This window comes from Thalassophryne amazonica, chromosome 7 (genome assembly GCF_902500255.1).
Source record: "Thalassophryne amazonica chromosome 7, fThaAma1.1, whole genome shotgun sequence".
NCBI classification, from domain to species: Eukaryota; Metazoa; Chordata; class Actinopteri; order Batrachoidiformes; family Batrachoididae; genus Thalassophryne; species Thalassophryne amazonica.
The window spans coordinates 32724890-32749914 of NC_047109.1; the positions used below are offsets into that span (position 1 = coordinate 32724890).

General features: G+C 41.3%; 1 protein-coding gene across 1 annotated transcript in view; it reads left to right on the forward strand.

Moving 5' to 3' along the window:
- Positions 1-864: 864 nt before the first annotated feature.
- Positions 865-25025, forward strand: part of znrf2b (zinc and ring finger 2b) — a 203666-nt gene continuing 179505 nt past the window's right edge. Inside the window, exon 1 of the mRNA XM_034173979.1 lies at positions 865-1609. Within this exon, the coding sequence (XP_034029870.1) occupies positions 1213-1609 (397 nt within the window). The 5' untranslated portion in view covers positions 865-1212. The remainder of the gene's footprint in view (positions 1610-25025) is intronic.

The following is a 25025-nucleotide window of genomic DNA, read 5'->3' on the forward strand; positions in this document are numbered from 1 at the left end:
TTTGTTGTGGTGTGTTAGTTTTTCTCTATTGTGGTTTGTCAGCTCTCTAACCTCAGAAGGTTGTTTTAATTTGTTCTATTAATAATCTAAATCTATCTAATCTATCTAATAAGTTCTATTTTTTTACACTCTTTATTTAAGAATCAACACTGAGAAGTGCACTGAAGGGAAGAAATTCCTTATTTTTTGTATTATTTTATTGTTTTGTTTGACTTGAAAAACAGAATAATTAAGATTGAAACTGTTTACAGTATTTGTTGTGGTGTGTTAATTTTGTTGTATTGTGGTTTGTCAGCCCTCTACCTCAGGAGATTTTGTTTTAAGTTGTGTTGAGTGATATTTTTTTAAACAAAAATGTTGACTGTGATAATAAAGTATTTTGTTGTCACATACAATGTTTGGCAAAATTCTATCCTAGGTCTTTTGAATCCTTTGGATCTATGAAGCTTAAATATGAAAAAGTATCGGTATCGATATCGGCGATACTGGGCCTGGATTTACTTGTTATTGGATCAATACCAAAATTCCCGGTATCGCCCACCTCTACTTGTAACCAGTCAGTGGTCATGTGACTTTTTCAGTCACTCAAAAATGGTTTAAAAAAGTCTGTTTATATTTTTCATGGCTGTGGGTTCTTTTCCAGTCACTGAAAAGCCAGAAAAAAGTATTATTTTTTTAAGTTATTGATTAAAATAGTGTGTGGTGTGAATTATTGACAAATATCTCGTGTCTCAAATCAGTTTGACACTTTTTATTCCCGCCCTGTTCTGAAAAGAGATCAGCAGAGTATGATTTTCGAGCTGGTTCCGTAAAACGCTGCAGTGCTTTTATTGTGAAAACTTCATGCGGAAGCGGTGGTACAGATTGTGTAAGTCGACAGCTGTCCTTGCTCCGGCTGATGAACAGTTTTGAAGCAGGACTTCCTCCTTGTGTTGTCCGGCTTTGGGCCATGGCGGAGGGGACACCGAGGACACCACGGGGGCTCGAACCCGGGGACTCAGACGAGAACGGAGCCGCGTTGACGGCAGCGGGAGCACTGCGCTGCGGCTGAGAGATAACGGCGGCCGCTTCTAAAGTTTTCAGCAGAGATTCCGCTCCGGCACCATGTCCGGATTAACTTTCCGCTAAGCGGCAGCAGCGCGGAGTTTGTTCTGCTCGTGAGTTTTGCCTCTCGGCGCTTTTACGTTCCTGAGTCCGTCTGTGGAGGTCAGCATGGGGGCGAAGCCCAGCAGTCCGAGCGCCAACCCGGCTGCTAACGGACGGACCAGAGCCTACTCCGGTTCCGACCTGCCGTCCGGCACGGCCAGAAGCACCGCGGCCAGCGGCAGCAGGACCGCCGCGGGGCCCGGGCGCTACCCCGGATCCCCGACCGCGAGTAGCCAGCACTTCGGAGCCAGGTCCAGGTCTGTAGGTGGATCCGGAGGCTCCGGGACCAGGTCCCAGTCTGGAATTAATATCACGGGCAACAGCGGAGCCTACAGTTCCCAAGAGTCCGGCGGCAGCAGCCCAGAGGAGGCGGCGGACCGGCATCGATCCAGCGGAGGTCACGACGCTCCCCGTCTGGTGATTGGTTCGTTACCGGCACACCTCTCCCCGCATCTGTTTGGAGGTAAGACGGCTGTATGACGTCCGCACACGTGACTGTTTACGTCTGTAGGTGTCGGATGGAGTGCCCTTCACAAGTCCAGCACTCTGTCAGTTAATCTGAAGTACTGCAGTTTGAAGTACTTATACTGGTGTGTACTGATTTTACTGCGGCTGATTTGTAAGAATGTCATTCTTGATACATCAGTCTCTAACTTTCAGTTTTGTGTAACATCAGTGTGGGATGTCACATTGTAACAGTAATGTAACAGTTTTGTGGGAAATGTGTCCCTGATCAAGAATGTCAATGTTCCAGGCACAGGTGGTGGGTGGATCCGTCTCCGTTTGTCTGTTAAATGTTATATATGTATGACGTCACCCTCTAAAGAGTTTGTTTTGGCAAAGGTCATATCATTGGGGCCACAATATTTGGCACACACTTAAGTGGGTCATCGAATTGCACAAACAAAGGCAAGTTTACCTAAGGTCAAGAATTTGAGTCAGGGTAATTGAGGTCAAAGTTCAAAATGTACAGTTTTTTTTTTTCCCCTTCCGATTTGCACCAGAGTTGGCACATATGTGGAGGTGGGTTCTGTAATTGCCCATCAAGGTGAAATTTGCCAGAGGTTAGTCATTGGGGTCAAGGTCATGTCTACCTGTCTGTTTGTTGGCTTAGTCTTCTCAGGTCCTTTTGTTGATTTCTGACAGACCTGCTGTGTCAGTGAAGGATCATCCTGATATTGTCCTTTAAGAATTTATTTTTGCAAAGATCAAGAAATTTGACTTTGAACATAATTTGTCCACATCTGGGACATACTTACATGGATTTCAGAATTGCTTTGGCAAGGTCAGCCAGAGGTCAGTCATTTAGGTGAAGGTCAAGTTCATTGTGATCAAATATCAGTTTGCCTTTGCCCTGAATTTGGCCACACACATGGGTACTACAATGTCGTTTTATGAACACATAAAAAATTGTATTTCTTCCAAAAATAATTGTCACTTGACCTCTGTGAAGCAGGTGTCATGGCTCCTGGGGTTAGATGATATTAGGGATACGCAATATTCTGTTTGTGCCCTGTGCCCATACCCAATATTTTGATATACGAGGTCTGTCAATAAAGTATAGGTCCTTTTTATTTTTTCAAAAACTATATGGATTTCATTCATATGTTTTTACTGCAGACATGCTTGAACCCTCGTGCGCATGCGTGAGTTTTTCCACGCCTGTCGGTGACGTCATTCGCCTGTGAGCACTCCTTGTGGGAGGAGTCGTCCAGCCCCTCGTCGGAATTCCTTTGTCTGAGAAGTTGCTGAGAGACTGGTGCTTTGTTTGATCAAAATTTTTTCTAAACCTGTGAGACACATCGAAGTGGACACGGTTCGAAAAATTAAGCTGGTTTTCTGTGAAAATTTTAACAGCTGATGAGAGATTTTGAGGTGATACTGTCGCTTTAAGGACTTCCCACGGAGCGAGGCGTCGCGCAGAACTCCCAGGCGCCGTCGTCAGCCTGTTTCAAGCTGAAAACCTCCACATTTCAGGCTCTATTGATCCAGGACGTCGTGAGAGAACAGAGAAGTTTCAGAAGAAGTCGGTTTCAGCATTTTATCTGGATATTCCACTGTTAAAGGAGATTTTTTTTAATGAAAGACGTGCGGGCGGATTGCAGCGTCGGCTCGCAGCCGCCGCGATGCTCCGCCACAGGAAAAACACCTCTGTTGGAAGCTTTAAGGACAAGTTGGAACATGTCCAGCTGTTAAACAATTTCTCATATACTCACTCCACTGAAAGCCATCAAAAGCCGCCTGGATTTTACAAATGGTTATCAACACGGAGGTGTTTTTCCTGTGCCGCTGCACCGCGCCGGCTGCATCCCGACGCGCGGACCCGTCCGCACGTCTTTCATTAAAAAATCTCCTTTAACAGTGGAATATCCGGATAAAATGCTGAAACCGACTTCTTCTGAAACTTCTCTGTTCTCTCACGACGTCCTGGATCAATAGAGCCTGAAATGTGGAGGTTTTCAGCTTGAAACAGGCTGACGACGGCGCCTGGGAGCGCTACGTGACGTCCCGCTCTGTGGGAAGTCCTTAAAGCGACAGTATCACCTCAAAATCTCTCATCAGCCGTTAAAATTTTCACCGAAAACCAGCTTAATTTTTCGAACCGTGTCCACTTTGATGTGCCTCACAGGTTTAGAAAAAATTTTGATCAAACAAAGCGCCAGTCTCTCAGCAACTTCTCAGACAAAGGAATTCCGACGAGGGGCTGGATGACTCCTCCCACAAGGAGTGCTCACAGGCGAATGACGTCACCGACAGGCGTGGAAAAACTCATGCATGCGCACGAGGGTTCAAGCATGTCTGATGTAAAAACATATGAATGAAATCCATATAGTTTTTGAAAAAAATAAAAAGGACCTATACTTTATTGACAGACCTCGTATTCTCAGTTATTTTGATGAAATATGCTGATTAGTTGATTTTTTTTTTTTTTCTTCATCTTCTTTAATTTCATTCAACAATCACCAAGTCTCTCCTGTACTGAACTGTTCAGTTACACTATACTGTGACGACTGACTTGTTGGAGATACAAACACAATATTTGAGATTATGCTAAATGTATCATTTACAAATGCTATATTTGTGATTATGATACATGATTACAGTTTACAAAAGAAGAGCATTATTTAAACTTGAATGAGATGTACATTGTAGTATGTTGGTGCTCCAGTGTTTCCCCTATGAGCCTGGTAGTGCTCTCAGCACACACCCCCCCCTCCCCAAACTCCCCACCACCACAAATTACAAGGTGTATCACACAGAAAAATTTGAGGCACTCAGAAACGCAAATGCTAAAGTTGAAGTGATGTGCTCATTATGTATGTAGACTTGCCACAGTCCTGCAAAGCTTGATTCTTGCTGGTACAAAAAAACACCCTATTTTTCACAGAACAATACACAAGTATTTTTCATATAGAAAACAGAAGGACGAGGATCACTGTTTCAGCTTCACCAACCACACCACCACCTGCAGGGGTGTAAACAACATATTTGGCTATAAGCAAAATTTAATGTTTGTATTTATTGTCAGAATCCCACCAGTCATTGCTGACAGATTTTGGGGTGTACTGTATATGCACCCCAAAAAAGCATGTCCATACAAAAGGAGACTGAGCCAAACATGGCCCATGGGTGCTAGGTAGTAACCCTTATTTATTAGGGGTGCCGGGAAAAAATCGATTCATGTCCGAATCGCAATTCTTTTTTATTAAGATTCTGAATCGATCCAAATGTCCAAGAATGGATTTTTAAAAAGCAATTTTTTTAAACATTTTCTTGCTTACTCGCTGTGTGTACCGTTTGTCAGGCAACGGCCTCTGTACTACAGCGTCCCCGCGAGGGGAGGGTCCAGCGTGCTTCAAACATTCGTGAGCTGCAGCTTAGCATGGCGGACGAAGGGCTAATTCAGCCAGGACCGTCTTTGCTGAAGGCAAATGTTTGAGCGCATTTTGGATTTTGTTATTTGCTGCGTAAGAAGGAGCTTGACATGACTTATGCAGTGTGCAAAATCTGCAAAATGAAAGTCAAGTACTTCGGAAACACTTCAAATCCGCAAGCCCACATGTGGCGCCATCACCCGGAGCTAAAAGAAGCGGAGCAGCGGTCTCTGCTGACTACTGACCAGCGCACACTCCATCATTTTGCTAAACTGCCAGCCAACTCTGAACGAGCAAAGCAGATAAGTAAATTTACATCTTTAGAATCACTTGATTAACCTTGTAAAGCTGCATTTTCTTAAACATAAACATTTTTAAAGTAATATAACTATTTCTCAGAGCTCTTTCAATCGAAAATCGATTCTGAATTGAATCGTCACCCCAAGAATCGGAATCTAATTGAATCGTGAGTTGTTGTAAGATTCACATCCCTAGTATTTATGTGCTGCGCAATGGCAGATTTCCAAGCCCACACATTCACTCATTCAGACCTCATTAAAAATGTTTTATACTTCTTGTTTTTTTAAACAACACCTTTGGCTTTAGCAGTGCAGATGTCTGGTGTGAAACGGTCATTATTGAGGCATTTTATCAGAGCGAAGGGAGAGAGCATTTCATAAAAAAAACAAACTGCAGGGCAAAAAATGTATTCAGAGGTGGAGTGTAATATCTGACTTTTATGTTGAAACTAGTCACAATCTGTGGAGTAGATGTCAAGATCCTAACACCTCAAACTTTCTGGTGAAATCTCTGATGCAGTAGCTAGAGCAGGTCAGGTGACCACCAGGAATATTAAAACAAAAATCATAAAACTGTTACTGTGCTGTCAAATAAATATAAAGATAACATTTAGTCCCCAGAAAATTGTTTGTGTGTAAGGCTGGGGTGACGCATCAAATATGTCAATTTACGTAGTGTGCATTGCAAGGAGGGAGTAATGGCTGTGTTTAGTCAGTGCATTACTGAAGAACAAGCTGAAGGGAAAAAAAAAAAATAGACCTGCCAGCAGATATAAAAGGGGTCCAAGCCCCATACGTGGACCTCCTCCTGAGCCCCTGCAAGGACCATGTGACTCGTAACAATGTAGCCGCAAGATGTGGGCCTGATCCGCAGAGCCACATGGGCAATGGTGCTGTCATGCCAACTTTGTTTTCAAGAGGACTAAATTTAACTAAGACATCCATGCATTTCCAGTATGTACACTAAATAACAGGCTTTGCTCTCACCAATTGCATAAAGTGTTGTGTGTCTGGATAACTATGCTGTAATGCAGTCTGTCAGTCTATATTTATCAATATTCAAAATGAATTTTACCTTCATATCTGTTTAACTAAGTGTTCTACTAAATAGCAACAGCACTGATAGAAATATTCCCTTTATGGTACGTAGAAAAAGTCAGAGGTGACTGAGCAATGGGTTGAGTTGAATATTTTTTAAATATGACAATCACAATATCAGTCACTTAAAGATGCTTTTTTCTCAATAACGTTTAACCTGACCCATCCCTGAGAAAGCACAATGGGAATAGTGTTCAGAAAAAATACTCAGGAATTTTGATTACAGCATGGAACCTCAATTTCAATTTATTTTCATTTATATAGTGCCAAATCACAACAGATTTGCCTCAAAGCGCTTCACACAGGTAAGGTCTAAAGCCTGGCGCACACGGGGGGGAAGATTCTTTTCCAAATGGCACGCGTGGTCAAATGCTTAAGCAGGATACCCTCGTCTGTGGTGGATTTTGTGAGAGTCATCCGCCTTTCTGACCCAAAAGCAAACTATTTAGCGTGTTTAATAATTTCTGCCTCGCGTGACAAATGACTCGCTGTGTGCGGAGGAGCGTAAGCATTCTGCTTTCAGTCTGACTGAACTGCGCCTGCGCCACGACCTGTGTACTCCACCGCTGTGTCACGTGTCATAGATAACATGGCGGAACGCATGTAATCCCAGTTGTCATCGGATGAAGATGATATGATCGGTCTTTCAGCTGTATTATTGATTCGGAGACGACGTCGAAGACGAAGATCTGCTTGTCGTAAAACCTGGACAAGATCTTGGATAAAGAGGAGAGAGAATCAAGGGGCGTACAGTCATTTGGTCCAGGAACTAAATGCCGAGGATCCAGAGACATTTCGCAAATACCACCGGATTGATCGCCAGTCCTTTGATGAAATCTTAGCATCAGTGGAGCCTTTTATTAAGAAAGAAGACACGACTATGCGTGCTGCAATAAAACCTAACGAAAGACTTTCCGTCACTCTAAGGTTTCTAGCAACAGGTAAGTCTCCTTTCCCATCAGATATGACCTTTATATTTGCTAGCCTGGTCTATGTAGATTTTTAATTATATGTAACCCACCAGGCTCTCACTAGAACATAGACTAAGCCTGGGCAGTGCTGGGAGAAAATACTTTGAAATTGTATATAGTTACGGGAATACTGAATACTTGCCTTAAAATATTAAAATATTTTTATATAAATGTGGTGCATAATAAGATATGATCAGAAAAATCCAGGCTTGTTACACCTGCTGTTGACTTTTTTAACACAAATTTTGAAAGCAAAATTGTGGTGATTAAAAAGGATTGTACCTTAAATAGCTTTCAGTCTTTGTAAATATTTTGGGGGGACAGATCACTGATTTTAAAACAAATACGTAAATGGTCTTTTCCAACTTCGTCAAGCTCAAAGCCCTTGAAAAGTGAAATGAAATTTAGAAACTTTGACAACCAGCTATTTTAAAGTCAGATTACTGACGTTCAGTGTCCAACACTGTCAATTCTGAACAACAGAAAAAAAAAATTGTTCTTGTCCCCCTTTACTCACCTGCTGGTTCCATTTGTAACTGTCTGTTAAAGACTTTGAAATAAACTTTTTTCTGGTCATTTAATTCTCTTGCAAATGTTGTGCAAGATAAGGCTGATATGTAATGACTAAGTACCATAATGTATTCCTACGATTTTTGGAAAGTAACTGTATTCTTAATACCCTCAAATGAAAAAGAACCTAAATATAGTTACTCAAAATTAATATTCTGAATATGTATTCTAAATACATGTATTCCAAATACTCCCCAACACAGAGCCTAGGCATACATTTCTCAGTGAAATGTTAGATACAAGTAAAGCTTGTCCTGGATATCTTGAAATATTCTGATGTACGAATAACATTTCTGTTTGTATTCCTTTAGGAGAATCGTTTAAGAGTCTGTCGTTCCAGTATCGGATGGGGGAGAGAACGGTTTCTGGAATTATATCCGAAACATGTCAGGCATTGTACAATATTCTGAAAGAGCAGCACTTAAAGGTAAGCTTGAGCAAACAGTTTTATTGTAAAAAGTGAAATTGGAAAAAAAAAAAATACTGGGAAATACAATAGAACCTTTAACAAATCCTCTACTATTACAATGTAAGTGACTTTGAGCTGTAAGTTGTAATACTGATTGTTTTAACATTTTAAATGTGAGAAGTTTTGAATCTTTTACTTTGGTTCACTGTCATGGTTGTTTTGTTCTGTCGGTTATCAAGCTGTGACCATTGATTTTGGCCCACAGAACACTGGGAATTTGCATTGTTTTGCAGTTTATTTTCCTGTTGCCAAATACTCTGATTGACATTGGTGTCAGTGCCAGGATTCAAAAATTGTTGCGGTGGTGGACACCATGTTTGATTTGGGATTGTAGAGGCAGGATTATGATGTTGTTGCTGGTTTGGTTGATACCATCTGTTGTATTCGGGTGGTGCCGAAAATAAACTGTCTGGTGGAAACCAATTAGACTGCTGATTATACTGCAGAGAATGCACTTGACTTTGTGGCTGTGATTGTAACTGGCCAGGAGTTCCCATCTGAACCTGAACGCTGACAGTGTAAATGTGATGTACAGCTAAATGCTTCATTTTTGGATCTAGTTGTGATAGGGCCTCTGACACATAACAAGCAAATGGGTCAATTTTCTGGTGGGCATTTTCTTCCCTTTTCTTCTTTCAATAATGTTTGAGTTAACTCTTTAATCAAATTATACTCGTCCTCAGCCTGTCTTTTAGCAGATGACTTTGTTTTTGCCTTCAAGGGCTCCTTTGTTGATTTTCTTCCAGGGGTTACGTCTTGATCAGTTCCATCAAGTGTTGGAGTTGATGGGTTATCATGGAGACTTTCTGTGTCATTATCTTCATCATCATTGTTGTCATCATTTGTTACTTCAGATGAGACCGTTGAATTCTGCAAACAAACAAACAAAAATTGACATTTGAAAATTAATAAAATGAATTATTTTCTATTTCTAGACTCCATCTACTCCAGATGAATGGCTGGCCATAGCAGAAGAATTCAAAAGAAAGTGGAACTACCCATGCTGCATTGGGGCCATAGATGGTAAACATGTGGCAATTCAGCCAACACAGGGTCCCAATTCTTTAACTACAAACACAGTTTTAGAGTTCTTCTTCTGGCTGTTGTGGATGCAACCTATAGATTTGTTTATGTTGACGTTGGAGCTGCTGGCCGTGCAGGTGATGCTGGGGTTTTCAATTACTCCACACTGAAAAATGCCCTGGATGACAATTCTTTGAACCTACCATCTCCTGAGACTGTCGATGGAATTCCAGATCATAAAATCTGCTTCCATTTCATAGGTGATGATGCTTTCCCAATGAACATTAACATGATGAAACCCTATCCTCACAGTTGGACAAAGACAAACGAATCTTTAACTACCGCATTTCACGCGCAAGACGTGTGGTAGAAAATTCATTTGGCATATTGACCAACAGATTTCGGGTATTCTTGACAACCATCAACTTGTCTCCTGAAAAAGTAACCTACTTAACTCTGTCAGCTTGCTGTTTACATAATTTCATGATTCAGAAAAATAAGCACCTGTATGTTAATGTCTGTGATGTGGAGGACACTGAAACATGCATGTTGATTCCTGGAGCTTGGAGGAGTGATCCAAAACTACCTGGGATTGGCCCAAGTACTCAGCGAAACCCAACACAAAGTGCAAAGGAACAACGGCAGCTCCTAACTATGTATTTCAACTCAGAAATGGGATCTGTTCCTTGGCAGGACAAAATGATAAATCTTTAATGCTAATGGGGAAAAAAGAAAAACAAACATGTATTAGTGTAAATAAAGAATAAAGAAACTTACCTTGTTTAAATTTGAGATTGATGTTCTTGTCTGTATGTGTGGATCCAAAAACTGTAGTCTCTCTTTCATCCAGGTTGCTCTTTTACTTAAACTTTTCCTTGAACTTCCACTGGGTCCCAGTTTCTTTATTTTTGTGTAGCTGTTGCGAAGAGCTTTTATCTTTGAAAAGACCCACTGAGCTGAAAAACATGAAATTATATTTGTTAATTTTTTTGTAGAACTGGTATATTCAAAATGTGTGTAAATTATTGGAGAAACTGTAACAAATATAAAGATGAAATTAAATTCTGAAACAGTCCTACCCTTGTCACAATGCTATGAAAAATGTCACTTGTAGCAGTCACATATAATTCGGTGGCGATATAACAAGGTAGGCCTGGTCATGAGAGACTAGCTCTGTTTATTCACGATTGCAATGTGTTGTGGAAATGGGTGTATAAGTACATTGCATGTGGAAAATTTATAATTGTAGAACCTTTTTGCAGAAAATATATTTGCCTTTTCAAAAAACTGTAATGACATCCTTTATAAATTATGAAGCGTATTTATTTTATTAACTAGTAGTCAGGATAATTATCAAAACTCAACTGTTTTGTTGAGTTTCTCTGCGATTTCTGACGCAGCAAGGAAGCGTTTATCCTGGTTTTTGAAATCTGCTGAATCAGCGACATACAAACATGGATAATCGGGCCATAGGTCTACAAGTCTGTCTTCCAAAATTATTTCAGAAACAAACTCTGATGACAACGGGGATTCCATGTGTTCCGCCATGTTATCTATGACACGTGACACGGCGGTGGGGTACACAGGTCGTGGTGCAGGCGCAGTTCAGTCAGACTGAAAGCCGAATGCTTATGCTCCCCCGCACACAGCGAGTCATTTCTCATGCGAGGCAGAAATTATTAAACATGCCAGATAGTTTGCTTTTGGGTCAGAAAGGCAGATGACTCTCACAAAATCCACCGCAGACGAGGGTATCCTGCTTAAGCATTTGACCACACGTGCCATTTGGAAAAGAATCTTCCCCCCCGTGTGCGCCACCCTTAACCTTACCAACCCACAGAGCAACAGTGGTAGGGAAAAACTCCCTCTGAGGAAGAAACCTCAAGCAGACCAGACTCAAAGGGGTGACCCTCTGCTTGGGCCATGCTACAAACATAATTTACAGAACAATTCACAGAACAATTCATGGACGAATATACAAGAAATGCCTTTGGCGCACAGGACAGGAGGGTCGCCAACACAAATACAACTCCCATCTCTGGATGGAGCTGCACCTTAAACAGAGAAAAAAGAGAATCAGGCATCAGAAAGACAAAAAATACTGTATAATTTGCCAGCATTAAACAACAAGAAAAACAGAAGAAATACTAAGGTGATCCCCGGCCACTAGCCCTAAACTTCACTAAAAGACCCAGAATTTAGGTAAAGTTGAGGCTGCGGCCCGCCCCAATTACTAATAAATTTAATTAAAAGAGTAAAAAGCGTAAAACAAAACTGTAGCAGTATGTTAGCCATATGAAAGGGAAAATAAGTGCGTCTTAAGTCTGGACTTGAAAGTCTCCACAGAATCTGACTGTTTTATTGATGCAGGGAGATCATTCCACAGAACAGGGGCACAATAAGAGAAAGCTCTATGACCCACAGACTTCTTATTCACCTTAGGGACACAAAGTAGTCCTGCACCCTGAGAACGTAAAGCCCGGGCCAGTACGTAAGGTTTAATTAGGTCAGCTAGCTAGGTAGGGAGGTGCCAGTCCATGAATAATTTTATAGGTTAGTAGCAGAACCTTAAAATCTGATCTCACTGGGACAGGAAGCCAGTGAAGAGATGCCAAAATGGGTGTAATGTGGTTGAACTTTCTGCTTCGTGTCAAAAGTCTGGCTGCAGCATTTTGAACCAATTGGAGACCCCTAATGCTACACTGCGGTAAACCAGAAAATAGAACATTGCAGTAGTCCAATCTACAACCCCTGGGAAAAATTATGGAATCACTGGCCTCGGAGGATGTTCATTCAATTGTTTAATTTTGTATAAAAAAAGCAGATCACAGACATAACACAAAACTAAAGTCATTTCAAATGGCAACTTTCTGGCTTTAAGAAACACTATAAGAAATCAAGAAAAAAAATTGTGGCAGTAACGGTTACTTTTTTAGACCAAACAGAGGGAAAAAAATATGGACTCACTCAATTCTGAGGAATAAATTATGGAATCACACTGTAAATTTTCATCCCCAAAACTAACACCTGCATCAAATCAGATCTGCTTGTTAGTCTGCATCTAAAAAGGAGTGATCACACCTTGGAGAGCTGTTGCACCAAGTGGACTGACATGAATCATGGCTCCAACACGAGAGATGTCAATTGAAACAAAGGAAAGGATTATCAAACTCTTAAAAGAGGGTAAATCATTACGCAATGTTGCAAAAGATGTTGGTTGGTCACAGTCAGCTGTGTCTAAACTCTGGACCAAATACAAACAACATGGGAAGGTTGTTAAAGGCAAACATACTGGTAGACCAAGGAAGACATCAAAGCGTCAAGACAGAAAACTTAAAGCAATATGTCTCAAAAATTGTAAATGCACAACAAAACAAATGAGGAACAAATGGGAGAAAATTGGAGTCAACGTCTGTGACCGAACTGTAAGAAACCGCCTAAAGAAAATGGGATTTACATACAGAAAAGCTAAACGAAAGCCATCATTAACACCTAAACAGAAAAAAAACAAGGTTACAATGGGCTAAGGAAAAGCAATCGTGGACTGTGGATGACTGGATGAAAGTCATATTCAGTGATGAATCTGGAATCTGCATTGGGCAAGGTGATGATGCTGGAACTTTTGTTTGGTGCCGTTCCAATGAGATTTATAAAGATGACTGCCTGAAGAGAACGTAAATTTCCACAGTCATTGATGATATGGGGAACCATTGTCACGTAAAGGCATTGGGGAGATGGCTGTCATGACATCATCAATAAATGCACAAGTTTACGTTGATATTTTGGACACTTTTCTTATCCCATCAATCGAAAGGATGTTTGGGGATGATGAAATCATTTTTCAAGATGATAATGCATCTTGCCATAGAGCAAAAACTGTGAAAACATTCCTTGCAAAAAGACACATAGGGTCAATGTCATGGCCTGCAAATAGTCCGGATCTTAATCCAATTGAAAATCTTTGGTGGAAGTTGAAGAAAATGGTTCATGACAAGGCTCTAACCTGCAAAGCTGATCTGGCAACAGCAATCAGAGAAAGTTGGAGCCAGATTGATGAAGAGTACTGTTTGTCACTCATTAAGTCCATGCCTCAGAGACTGCAAGCTGTTATAAAAGCCAGAGGTGGTGCAATAAAATACTAGTGATGTGTTGGAGCGTTCTTTTGTTTTTCATGATTCCATAATTTATTCCTCAGAATTGAGTGATTCCATATTTTTTTCCCTCTGCTTGGTCTAAAAAAGTAACCGTTACTGACTGCCACAATTTTTTTTTCCTGATTTCTTATAGTGTTTCTTAAAGCCAGAAAGTTGCCATTTGAAATTACTTTAGTTTTGTGTCTTGTCTGTGATCTGCTTTTTTTTCTACAAAATTAAACAACTGAATGAACATCCTCTGAGGCTGGTGATTCCATAATTTTTGCCAGGGGTTGTAGAAGAGATAAATGCTTGTATCAGGGTCTCAGCCTCAGCCATAGACAGGATGGGACGAATCTTCGCAGATAGAAGAAAGCAGTCCTAGTAATATTTCTAATGTGGAGGCCAAAGGACAACGAAGGATCAAAAATGACCCCATGGTTACTCACTTTGTCAGTGTGATGTATGACACACGAGCCTAGGCTGAGCGTTAACTGGTCAAATTGATGCTGATGTTTCATGTTACCAAGAACCATCATTTCAGTCTTATCAGAGTTTAAAAGTAGGAAGTTTCTAGACATCCAGTTTCTCACTGCTGCAAGACAATCTTCTAAGGAATGAGATTACGTGAATGAGATTATCAGCAGTTATCGGCATGTATAACTGAGTATCATCTGCATAGCAGTGAAAGGTACACCAGCAAGCACACCAGACTCAGTGTGGCGAATGTCCTTGCACATATCCTGCACCTTCCTTATATACTTCTCTGCCACACCAGACTTCCTCATACAATACCACAACTTTTCTTTTGGCACTCTGTCAAAAGCTTTCTTTAAGTCCACAAACAAACAATGCAGTGCTTTCTGGCCTTCTCCACACTTCCTCATGAGCACTTTCAGAGCAAATATTGCATCTGCAGCACTCAGTCTGTGTAATTTAAAGCTATTCATACAGAAAATTATGGAAACTTCTTCTTTCAGCATTGCTGGTCTTTCATGGATAAGCTGTTGAGAAATCAGTTTCATGCTTTTCTATGCATCTAATTTTAGATTATTATTCCCCACTTGTGGCACCAACTTCTGACTGACTACTGAGAAATTTGGCAGGCAGATTTTGTTGTTCATTTTTTGTGTCATTGGACCATGTTTCATGTTTATTGGACTTAATCATCTTAATAACAAACGTGAGTGTCCATTGAATGTATGTGTAGGTTGCGGTACGTATGTGGCCCGCCTCCTGAGCCCCTGTGAGGCACACTTGGCTCCCTACATTTCATAATTTGGGATGTGGGCCTGACCTACAGAATCACATGGGCAATGGCACTATCACTCCAAGTTTATTGTCAAGAGGACAAGCTTCAGCCAAGATGTCCTTTCTTTTTCAGCACATCCACTGAATAACAGCTGTGACTCTCACCATGTCAGCATCCTGTGGAGGGTCCTTCTCTCTGCCACTTATGTGGGACACTCCAGTTCAGTGTCAACAACACAGTCCGCCTTCCTCACAGGCCTCCACTTGTGCAGGTGTCACTTTTCTTTATGCTGTCTTGCCAGCACACAGCAGCATAAAGGAGATGTGTCATTTGCATAATGTGTCATGCCCACTTTATGTAGTCATCACCAAATTGTTGGATTAAACTCAGATGTGATCCACAATTACAACAAAGTGAACTTAATGCAATTTGGTGCATGTATTTTAAGTCAGCTTTTTCCATTTGTGGTGCCCTCTAGTGACCTACATCTACCACATTTGGATATATGTTTTAGTTTTAAAGTAATGTGCTAATTGTTAAGGTTTTGTGAGCACATGCTGTGCCCAGCAGTGCATTATGGGTAGGATAGGGTAATCTCAGTACGTTCACGACAGGACAAATGCATTTCAGACACACAGTTCAGGCTCAACGGACAGCAGCATTAAACTCTTGTGCCTAAAACTCTTGTGAATATATTCTCTGTGTTTATAGACGTTATTGTATTTGCGTTTGTTAAATTCCACGCATCTTAAATGTAGCAGACACGGATTATCTGGAATTTTGTTTTGGCAAGTTTTCAAGGCCTCTACAGCCATCTACTGGCCAGTAGTGTTCATGGCAGTATTTGCCCTAAGTACTAAGCTTCTGGGCACCAGTAGATGGCAGTGTTCTATTTATTTTGACCCTGGTTATATCAGATGGTTGTCAAATCAACTTTTTGGCTTTGCAAATGGCTTTGCTTTTTTTTTTTTTTTTTTTTTACAAATTAAGTTCAAAAACAAAACAACAACAAAAAAAAACATTACAAGACAGCTCTGCGGTGTTTGTACATGCACAGTGTGAGCGGTTGGATGCTTGTAGCTCTTCAGCAGCAGGATACCCTCATGACGGCCGACCAGAATAATATCAAACAGGTTTGATTTTCATTCGACCATACGATCGGTGATCAGGAGGTGGTCGTGAGATGTTAAACGCAGCTTATTACTCCATGTACACTACACGATGCAGGATGCACGATTAACCTGAAACTCGGTCCAAAAAGTTCTCGCACGAATGAAAAATCATCTGAAAAAGGGCCAAAACTTGCACAGTTTAAAGCCAACATTTATGTGTCAAGACAATATTGAGTGCACGTTTTACAACGTCATAAAACGTGCGCACATCATAAAACTAATAATAAAAATAATAAAACTGCGCACGTGCGCACATTCTCTCCACATACACAACATTTTGCGATGACACTTCCAGGGCTCCGTAAAAATGCCTGTTTTTACAAATAAAAAATAAAATATTTTACAAATATTTCACAAACCAGTCTAAATCTGTGATAGTGAGCACTTCTCCTTTGCTGAGATAATCCATCCCACCTCACAGGTGTGCCATATCAAGATGCTGATTAGACACCATGATTAGTGCACAGGTGTGCCTTAGACTGCCCACAATAAAAGGCCACTCTGAAAGGTGCAGTTTTATCACACAGCACAATGCCACAGATGTCGCAAGATTTGAGGGAGCGTGCAATTGGCATGCTGACAGCAGGATTGTCAACCAGAGCTGTTGCTCGTGTATTGAATGTTCATTTCTCTACCATAAGCCGTCTCCAAAGGCGTTTCAGAGAATTTGGCAGTACATCCAACCAGCCTCACAACCGCAGACCACGTGTAACCACACCAGCCCAGGACCTCCACATCCAGCATGTTCACCTCCAAGATCGTCTGAGACCAGCCACTCGGACAGCTGCTGAAACAATCGGTTTGCATAACCAAAGAATTTCTGCACAAACTGTCAGAAACCATCTCAGGGAAGCTCATCTGCATGCTCGTCGTCCTCATCGGGGTCTCCACCTGACTCCAGTTCATCGTCGTAACCGACTTGAGTGGGCAAATGCTCACATTCGCTGGTGTTTGGCACGTTGGAGAGGTGTTCTCTTCACGGATGATGCAAAGGAGATGTGTTGCACTGCATGAGGCAAATGGTGGTCACACCAGATACTGACTGGTATCCCCCCCCCCCCCCCCCCCCATGAAACAAAACTGCACCTTTCAGAGTGGCCTTTTATTGTGGGCAGTCTAAGGCACACCTGTGCACTAATCATGGTGTCTAATCAGCATCTTGATATGGCACACCTGTGAGGTGGGATGGATTATCTCAGCAAAGGAGAAGTGCTCACTATCACAGATTTAGACTGGTTTGTGAACAATATTTGAGGGAAATGGTGATATTGTGTATGTGGAAAAAGTTTTAGATCTTTGAGTTCATCTCATGCAAAATGGGAGCAAAACCAAAAGTGTTGCGTTTATATTTTTGTTGAGTATATATATATATGTATATTTATGTATATATATGTGTGTAGCTTTAATCATGAAGAAACCGGGAAGAGCTGACATTTGCCATTTGGTATGCTTATGTATTTTGGGTCACGGATGAATGCTGTGAAAATGGAAAGTTGACAGGACTAATATTTCTGGAGAAATGAGTGATTTTATCTAACAACAGTGATCAATGGATATTGTGCTGCAATGCACCATGGGAGTTTGGGAGTTTCGGGTTTTAAATGTTGTTCTTGTGGTTCATGTTATTGTAGTGTTTGTTTGTGTTTTTTGTAGTTCAATTGGTTTAGTCACTTCAGTTAAGTGTCATGTTGCCGGTACTATGAGTGAATAGTGGCAGAAAAGACAAAAAGCTGTGTGCTCATATAACTTCGATCTCAGACAAACTGGGGAGAGCTGACACTTGCCATTTGGTATGCTTATGTATTTTGGGTCAAGGATGAACACTGCCAAAACGGAATGTTGATAGGACTAATATTTTTGGAGAAACTACAGATATTAGCTAACAACACTGAACAATGGATGTTGATAATTACATTCTGTACTCGCACACCATTCCAGCAGGGGGTGGTAAATCATCTATATATTAAAAGCATGTGTGCGTGCTTGATTTTATTTAGTAAGTTTAATGTAAGTGCATAATAGAAATGTAAATATGTTAAAAAATAGGGATGCACCGATCCACAATTTTTCACTTCTGATCCCGATACTACTCAGCCACATGGGGTGTGCAGCCAGTACATTCTGAGTGCCGGTCCCAAGCCCGGATAAATGAGGAGGGTTGCGTCAGGAAGGGCATCCGGCGTAAAACAAGCCAACCGAACTATGCAGACTCAGAATCAAATTCCCATACCGGATCAGTCTCGGCCCGGGTTAACAACGTCCGTCACCGGTGCTATTGCCCAACAGGGTGCCGGTGGAAATTGGGCTACTGCTGGGCGAAGACGACGAAGAAGAGGAGGAAAACGTTGCCACGAACAGCGGGAGAAGAAGAAAACTAGAAGGGTGGAAATGAGAGTGGGGACTTTGAATGTTGGTAGTATGACTGGTAAAGGGAGAGAGCTGGCTGATATGATGGAGAGGAGAAAGGTAGACATATTGTGTGTGCAAGAGACCAAGTGGAAGGGAAGTAAGAGCAGGAGCATCGGCGGTGGGTACAAGTTGTTGTACCATGGTGAGGACAGGAAGAGAAATGGTGTTGGGGTCATTTTAAGGGAAGAGTATGTTAAAAGTGTGTTGGAGGTTAAGCGAGTGTCTGACAGGGTGATGAGTGTGAAGTTGGAAATTGAAGGGGTGATGATGAATATCATCAGTGCATATGCCCCACAGGTAGGTTGTGAGATGAAGGAGAAAGAAGATTTCTGGAGTGTGTTAGATGAGGTGGTGGAGAGTGTGCCCAAGCATGAAAGAGTGGTGATAGGAGCAGACTTCAATGAGCATGTTGGTGAAGGGAACAGAGGTGATGAGGAAGTAATGGGTAGATATGGTATCAAGGATAGGAATGGGGAAGGACAGATGGTAGTTGATTTTGCAAAAAGGATGGAAATGGCTGTGGTGAATACCTACTTTAAGAAAAGGGAGGAGCACAGGGTAACATATAAGAGTGGAGGAAGGTGCACACAGGTGGACTACATTCTTTATAGGAGATGCAAGCTAAAAGAAATCACAGACTGTAAGGTGGTAGCAGGAGAGAGTGTCACTAGACAGCATAGGATGGTTGTTTGTAGGATGACTTTAGAGGTAAAGAAGAAGAAGAGAGTGAGAGCTCAATAAAGGATCAGATGGTGGAAGCTGAAGGAGGAAGACTGTTTTGTGAAATTTAGCGAGCAGGTGAGAGAAGCACTGGTTGGAGGGGAAGCAATTTTGGACAGTTGGAAAAGTACTGCAGATGTGGTGAGGGAGACAGCTAGGACAGTACTGGGTATGACATCTGGACAGTGGAAGGAAGACAAGGAGACTTGGTGGTGGAATGAAGAGGTCCAGGAAAGCATAAGGAGAAAGAGGTTGGCGAAAAAGTTTTGAGATAGTCAGAGAGATGAAGAAAGTAGACAGAAGTACAAGGAGATGCGGGTAAGGCGAAAAGAGAAGTGGCAAAAGCAAAGGAAAAGGCATATTGTGAGCTGTACAAGAAGTTGAATAGTAAGGAAGGAGAAAAGGACTTGTACCGATTGGCCAGACAAAGGGACAGAGCTGGAAAGGATGTGCAGCAGGTTAGGGTGGTAAAAGATGCACATGGTAATGTGCTGACAAGTGAGGAGTGTGTGCTGAGAAGGTGGAGGGAATATTTTGCAGAGTTGATGAATAAAGAAAATGAGCGAGAGAAAAGGCTGGATGATGTGGTGAGAGTAAATCAGGAAGTACAAGAGATTAGCAAGGAAGAAGTGAGGGCTGCTATGAAGAGGATGAAGAGTGGAAAGGCAGTCGGTCCAGATGACATTCCAGTGGAGGCATGGAAATGTCTAGGAGAGATGGCAGTAGAGTTTCTAACCAAATTGTTTAATAAAATCTTGGAAAGTGAGAGCATGCCTGAGGAGTGGAGACGAAGTGTGCTGGTTCCTATTTTCAAGAACAAGGGTGATGTGCAGAGCTGCAGTAACTACAGAGGCATAAAGCTGATCAGCCACAGCATGAAGTTATGGGAAAGAGTAGTAGAAGCTAGGCTTAGAAAACAGTTTATGGTTTCATGCCGAGAAAGAGCACTACAGATGCAATGTTTGCTCTGAGAATACTGTTGGAAAAGTACAGAGAAGGACAGAAAGAGTTACATTGTGTGTTTGTGGACTTAGAAAAAGCTTATGATAGGGTGCCAAGAGAAGAGTTGTGGTATTGTATGAGGAAGTTTGGAGTGGCAGAGAAGTATGTTAGGGTAGTGCAGGACATGTACAAGAATAGTGTGACAGCGGTGAGATTCGCAGTCAGAATGACAGACTCATTCAAGGTGGAGGTGGGATTACACCAAAGATCAGCTCTGAGTCCTTTCTTGTTTGCAGTGGTGATGGACAGGTTGATGGATGAGATCAGACAGGAGTCCCCATGGACTATGATGTTTGCAGATGACATTGTGATCTGTAGTGAGAGTAGAGAGCAAGTTGAGTCTAGTCTGGAGAGGTGGAGATATGCTTTGGAGAGAAGGGGAATGAAAGTCAGTAGAAGCAAGACTGAGTACATGTGTGTGAATGAGAGGGAGCCCAGTGGAATAGTGCAGTTACAAGGAGTAGAAGTGGTGAAAGTAGATGAGTTTAAATATTTGGGGTCAACTGTTCAAAGTAATGGAGAGTGTGGTAGAGAGGTGAAGAAGAGAGTGCAGGCAGGGTGGAGTGGGTGGAGAAAGGTGGCAGGAGTGATTTGTGACCGAAGAATATCAGCAAGGGTGAAGGGGAAAGTTTACAAAACAGTAGTGAGACCAGCTATGTTGTATGGTTTAGAGACAGTGGCACTAACAAAAAAGACAGGAGGCAGAGCTGGAGGTGGCAGAGCTGAAGACGTTGAGATTCTCTTTGGGAGTGACAAGAATGGACAAGATTAGGAATGAACATATCAGAGGGACAGCTCAGGTGGGACGGTTTGGAGACAAAGTCAGAGAGGTGAGATTGAGATGGTTTGGACATGTGCAGAGGAGGGACCCAGTGTATATAGGGAGAAGAATGCTCAGGATGGAGCCACCAGGCAGGAGGAGAAGAGGGAGACCAAAGAGGAAGTTCATGGATGTGCTGAGAGAGGACATGCAGGTGGTTGGTGTGACAGAGGAAGATACAGAGGACAGGGTGAGATGGAAACGATTGATCTGCTGTGGCGACCCCTAACGGGAACAGCCGAAAGACAAAGAAGAAGAATCCCGATACTAGGGATGGGTATTGATAAGATTTTATCGATATTGATGCCATTATCGATTCTGCTTATCGATCCGATTCCTTATCGATACGTCTTGTGAATTTTGTACTAAAAGTAGGCTTTACAGGTTTTCTGTGTATTTCATTGAGTCTTAAAGTAGATAAATATGAAATTGGTCACTGTATCCTTGATCTCTAGACATAAATAAAAATAAAACAGTGTTTTGCTTTGAAGTTATTAATTCAGACTGGATTCTATCATTCTAACTTGACTCGGCAGAGAGCTGCACAGCGTTTGGAGCTGTGTGAACAGAACGGAGGACGATTCTCGTTTCTTTCTCGCAACAAGACAGGAGTCCCAGTTACTAACTTTAATCCGCACAAAAGTGACTCACGATTTCACATATTCAGGGATGAAAGTGGTGAAAAACAAAAAGAGCTGAAACCCAAAATTACCCCCCAACACCACCTGCACGAAAATGCCTGAATTCTAGAAGCTCTGAAATGCAATCTGGGACTATTCCAGACAATAAACTGCAGTGAGTGCAGCATCCATTTTGGTGAGAGAAAAAAAAAAAAACCCCCAACTTTCCTTATTCAAATTCATTCCAGTAGTATTCTGCTCTTACTAGGATGCAGCAGTTTTCTAGTTTGGCAGATAGTTCTGGAGGAAATCACTGAAGAAATTAACACATTGAAAATATGGTTTGACCGAAACAAACTGTCATTAAACTTAAATAAGGCAGGGATGAAATGGAGGTGTAAGACTCACTAGGTGTTCACAGGAAACGCTTATTTATTTCTGTATGTATGTTTGTATGTATTTATTTATGTATGTTCATTGTTAGTTGGTTTTATATTTTCTGTTGTGTTTCTATTCAGGTTCTTTTTGTCTCTTTCTCTAAGATTGTATATAATCATTAGATTAGTTATTATTACTATTATTGTTGTGCTTGCTATTATTATTAATATCTAAACAAAAATAAATTTAAAAAATATTACAATTTGTAATACATTTGACTCTTTTACAACAACAAACTCTTGACAGCTGCAACTGCTTAATGCTAACTTAACATTGAAAATGCCATAGACATGCTAACGTGTTAGCATCGGTCCCGTTTTTAAGTTATAAAATACATCTATCAACTGTTTCAGAAAACCATAACAGGTCGGTTTAACATAAAAAAGGTAAATAATACTCACAGCCATATGCTCTTTAGGGTTTTAGTGGGGGAAAGCGAAAGAAAAAATGAATCAACGAAGCAATGATCGAAGCCCTGCTTCGATCTGCGAATCACTGCTTCGATTGGTTCAAGGTTCAAAGCAAAGCCGCGCTGCAGAAAAGTTGATTACAGACCCGCTGCAGGGTCTGTAATCAATGTAGAGAAATTATAATTTTCCTGACAAACACCCCCCAAAACAACGGCCACTCTGAAGGACCAATAAGGGAATCGTTAAGTAAAAAGGTTATTGATGTCGGTGGATCGAACCATTTCTTAACAATACCCGAAAGGAACCGGTTCTCGATACCCATTCTTCCCCGATACCTGAATTTGGATATTTGCCGATACCGATATTTTTCCTATCCGAGACCAGAGCTCTCATTGCTTTAATATTATTATCATGATTGTTGATTTTATATGAGGATTTCCGTAAAATGGAGACTTGAAACTTCAGTTACAATTTGCCAGAAGGTGTATCTAAGATGAAACCCTAGATTTGATGTTTTGGTCAAACAATAATGTACATGTATTTTTATAGACTTTTATAGCCTTATTTTTATAGACTTAAAGAGAAAAGACAGCACACTCTCTCTCTCTCTCTCTCTCTCTCCATCTCTCTCTCTCTCTCTCTCTCTCTCTCTCTCTCTCTCTCTCTCTCTCTCCTCTCTCTCTCTCTCTCTCTCTCCCTCTCTCCCTCTCCTTTTCAATTTCAGTGGAGCTTTATTGACATGGTAAACATGTTTACATTGTCAAAGCAAGTGTTGAGTAAAACTTAAAAATTAAGTTTTCTCTCTCCCTCTCTTTCTGTCTCATTTGCTCTTTCTCTCTTGTTCACTTTCTCTCTCTCTTTCTCATTCTCTCCCTTGTTTGCTCTCTTTCTCTCTCTTGCTTTCTCTTTCCATCTGTCTCTCTCTCGCTGGCTGTTTTCATGCTGCGCAAACTCCAATCTTTTTGGAAACATGAAGCCTTTTAATGTAAAATAAACCGTAAATTTAGGGTTGATGATTTTAAGGACATTAATGCTGGATTTTACGGTTGCAAATTAAGTTTTACTGGTGACTAATCTAATCCAATTCCAGCGTTTGCACGGATCCGTGTTTTCAGCGAAAAAAGAGTTCAGTTTTAGGAAAAGCCTGCTCGATGAAAAGACAATTTGAACCCGAGAGCTTGGCGCTACCCGCAGCTAGAACACCGCTGAAGAGAGCTCTCTCAATCAGCTCGGCTTCAGAAACCTCCCCCTCTCCTCCTCATGCTCAGAAGCAAACAAAGCAGAGAGCAAACAACAGCAGTTGATAGGATTTACAATGTCTCCTCACATATTGGAAAGCATCACGGGTTGGATCGGTATTTTCCGATACTTGAATTACGTTGGTATTGGAAGCTGATCCCAAGATCGGATCGGTCACAACCATAGTGAAAAGTACATGGATGACACAAGAAAGTGAAAACACTTATTTCCATTGTGGTCCATTTAAAAATCAAATGACAAAATAGAAGTAATGATAAAATAATATGAGCGAAGCCTCACACAGCGGCGCAATGCTACTTCCGAAACAGGAAGTGCCAAATTTCACACTTCCTGGATTGACAGACGAGATCCCATGGAATCTCGCGGGAACTCAGTGGCAAGCTCAAACTCAAATAGGAACTGACAAAATTTCAGTCACAATGAAACAGGACATGTCAAATGTTGAACACTTCCTGGCATGGGTGGAGCAAGAGCGGAGGGCGGGGTTTCACTGGACTCCCCTGAAATCTGATTGGACACAGATGATTGACATGTCATGGCACCACACGTCTGGTTGAAAGACCTGCATTTTCAAATCAGTGAGTCACATTGACTGCTAGCTAGGTTCCTCCTGTCCAGTAGTTTGTGCTGTGTACCACAAAAAGTTCTAATCCAACTTAGGAGTAGAAGAAACATGTTTGCCTCATATTTGAACTGAACACGTTGTTTGAACTATGGACTTCTAATCACACCAAACTTATATTGGTGAGTAAACAACAGTATTTTATGCCAGAAATGAGGTCCAGGTTGCTAAAAGCAGCATTTCTCCTTTAATTTGGGTTGCCTTATATACACATATTTAAGCTAACAGACAGCAGCTAGTTCATTCTCTGTTGGCTTATTAGTGCAGCAGATAACTGAAACAATCCTTCAAATGGTGATAAAAGCATCAAATTCAGCACAAATAGAGCTGGAGCAAAATTAATGGAGCAACTTTAACTTTTGACCCCTGTACAAACTGAAACTGACCTTTGTCACCATTTTGCTGCTTTTACCTCATAACTCCATAACATTCAGTCACAGATTGTCCAAACTATACCTTTATGGAATCTTTATGATCACGCAAATAATGTGGTGTAATTTTCTATATGATTGGAGCATCTTTTAATTTTGACCCCGTGTAATTCTTCAGATGACCCCTACATGGCCTCCTGTTGAAAATTCAAGATTCCACTCTGAATATTGTCTGCTGCACTATATATGAGATGTAAGATGCTGCTCCTCAGCATTTCTCAATTGCCCTCAGAACACTTGATATTTCACACATTTTGTTTATTCCTTTTCAGATACTTTTTTTTC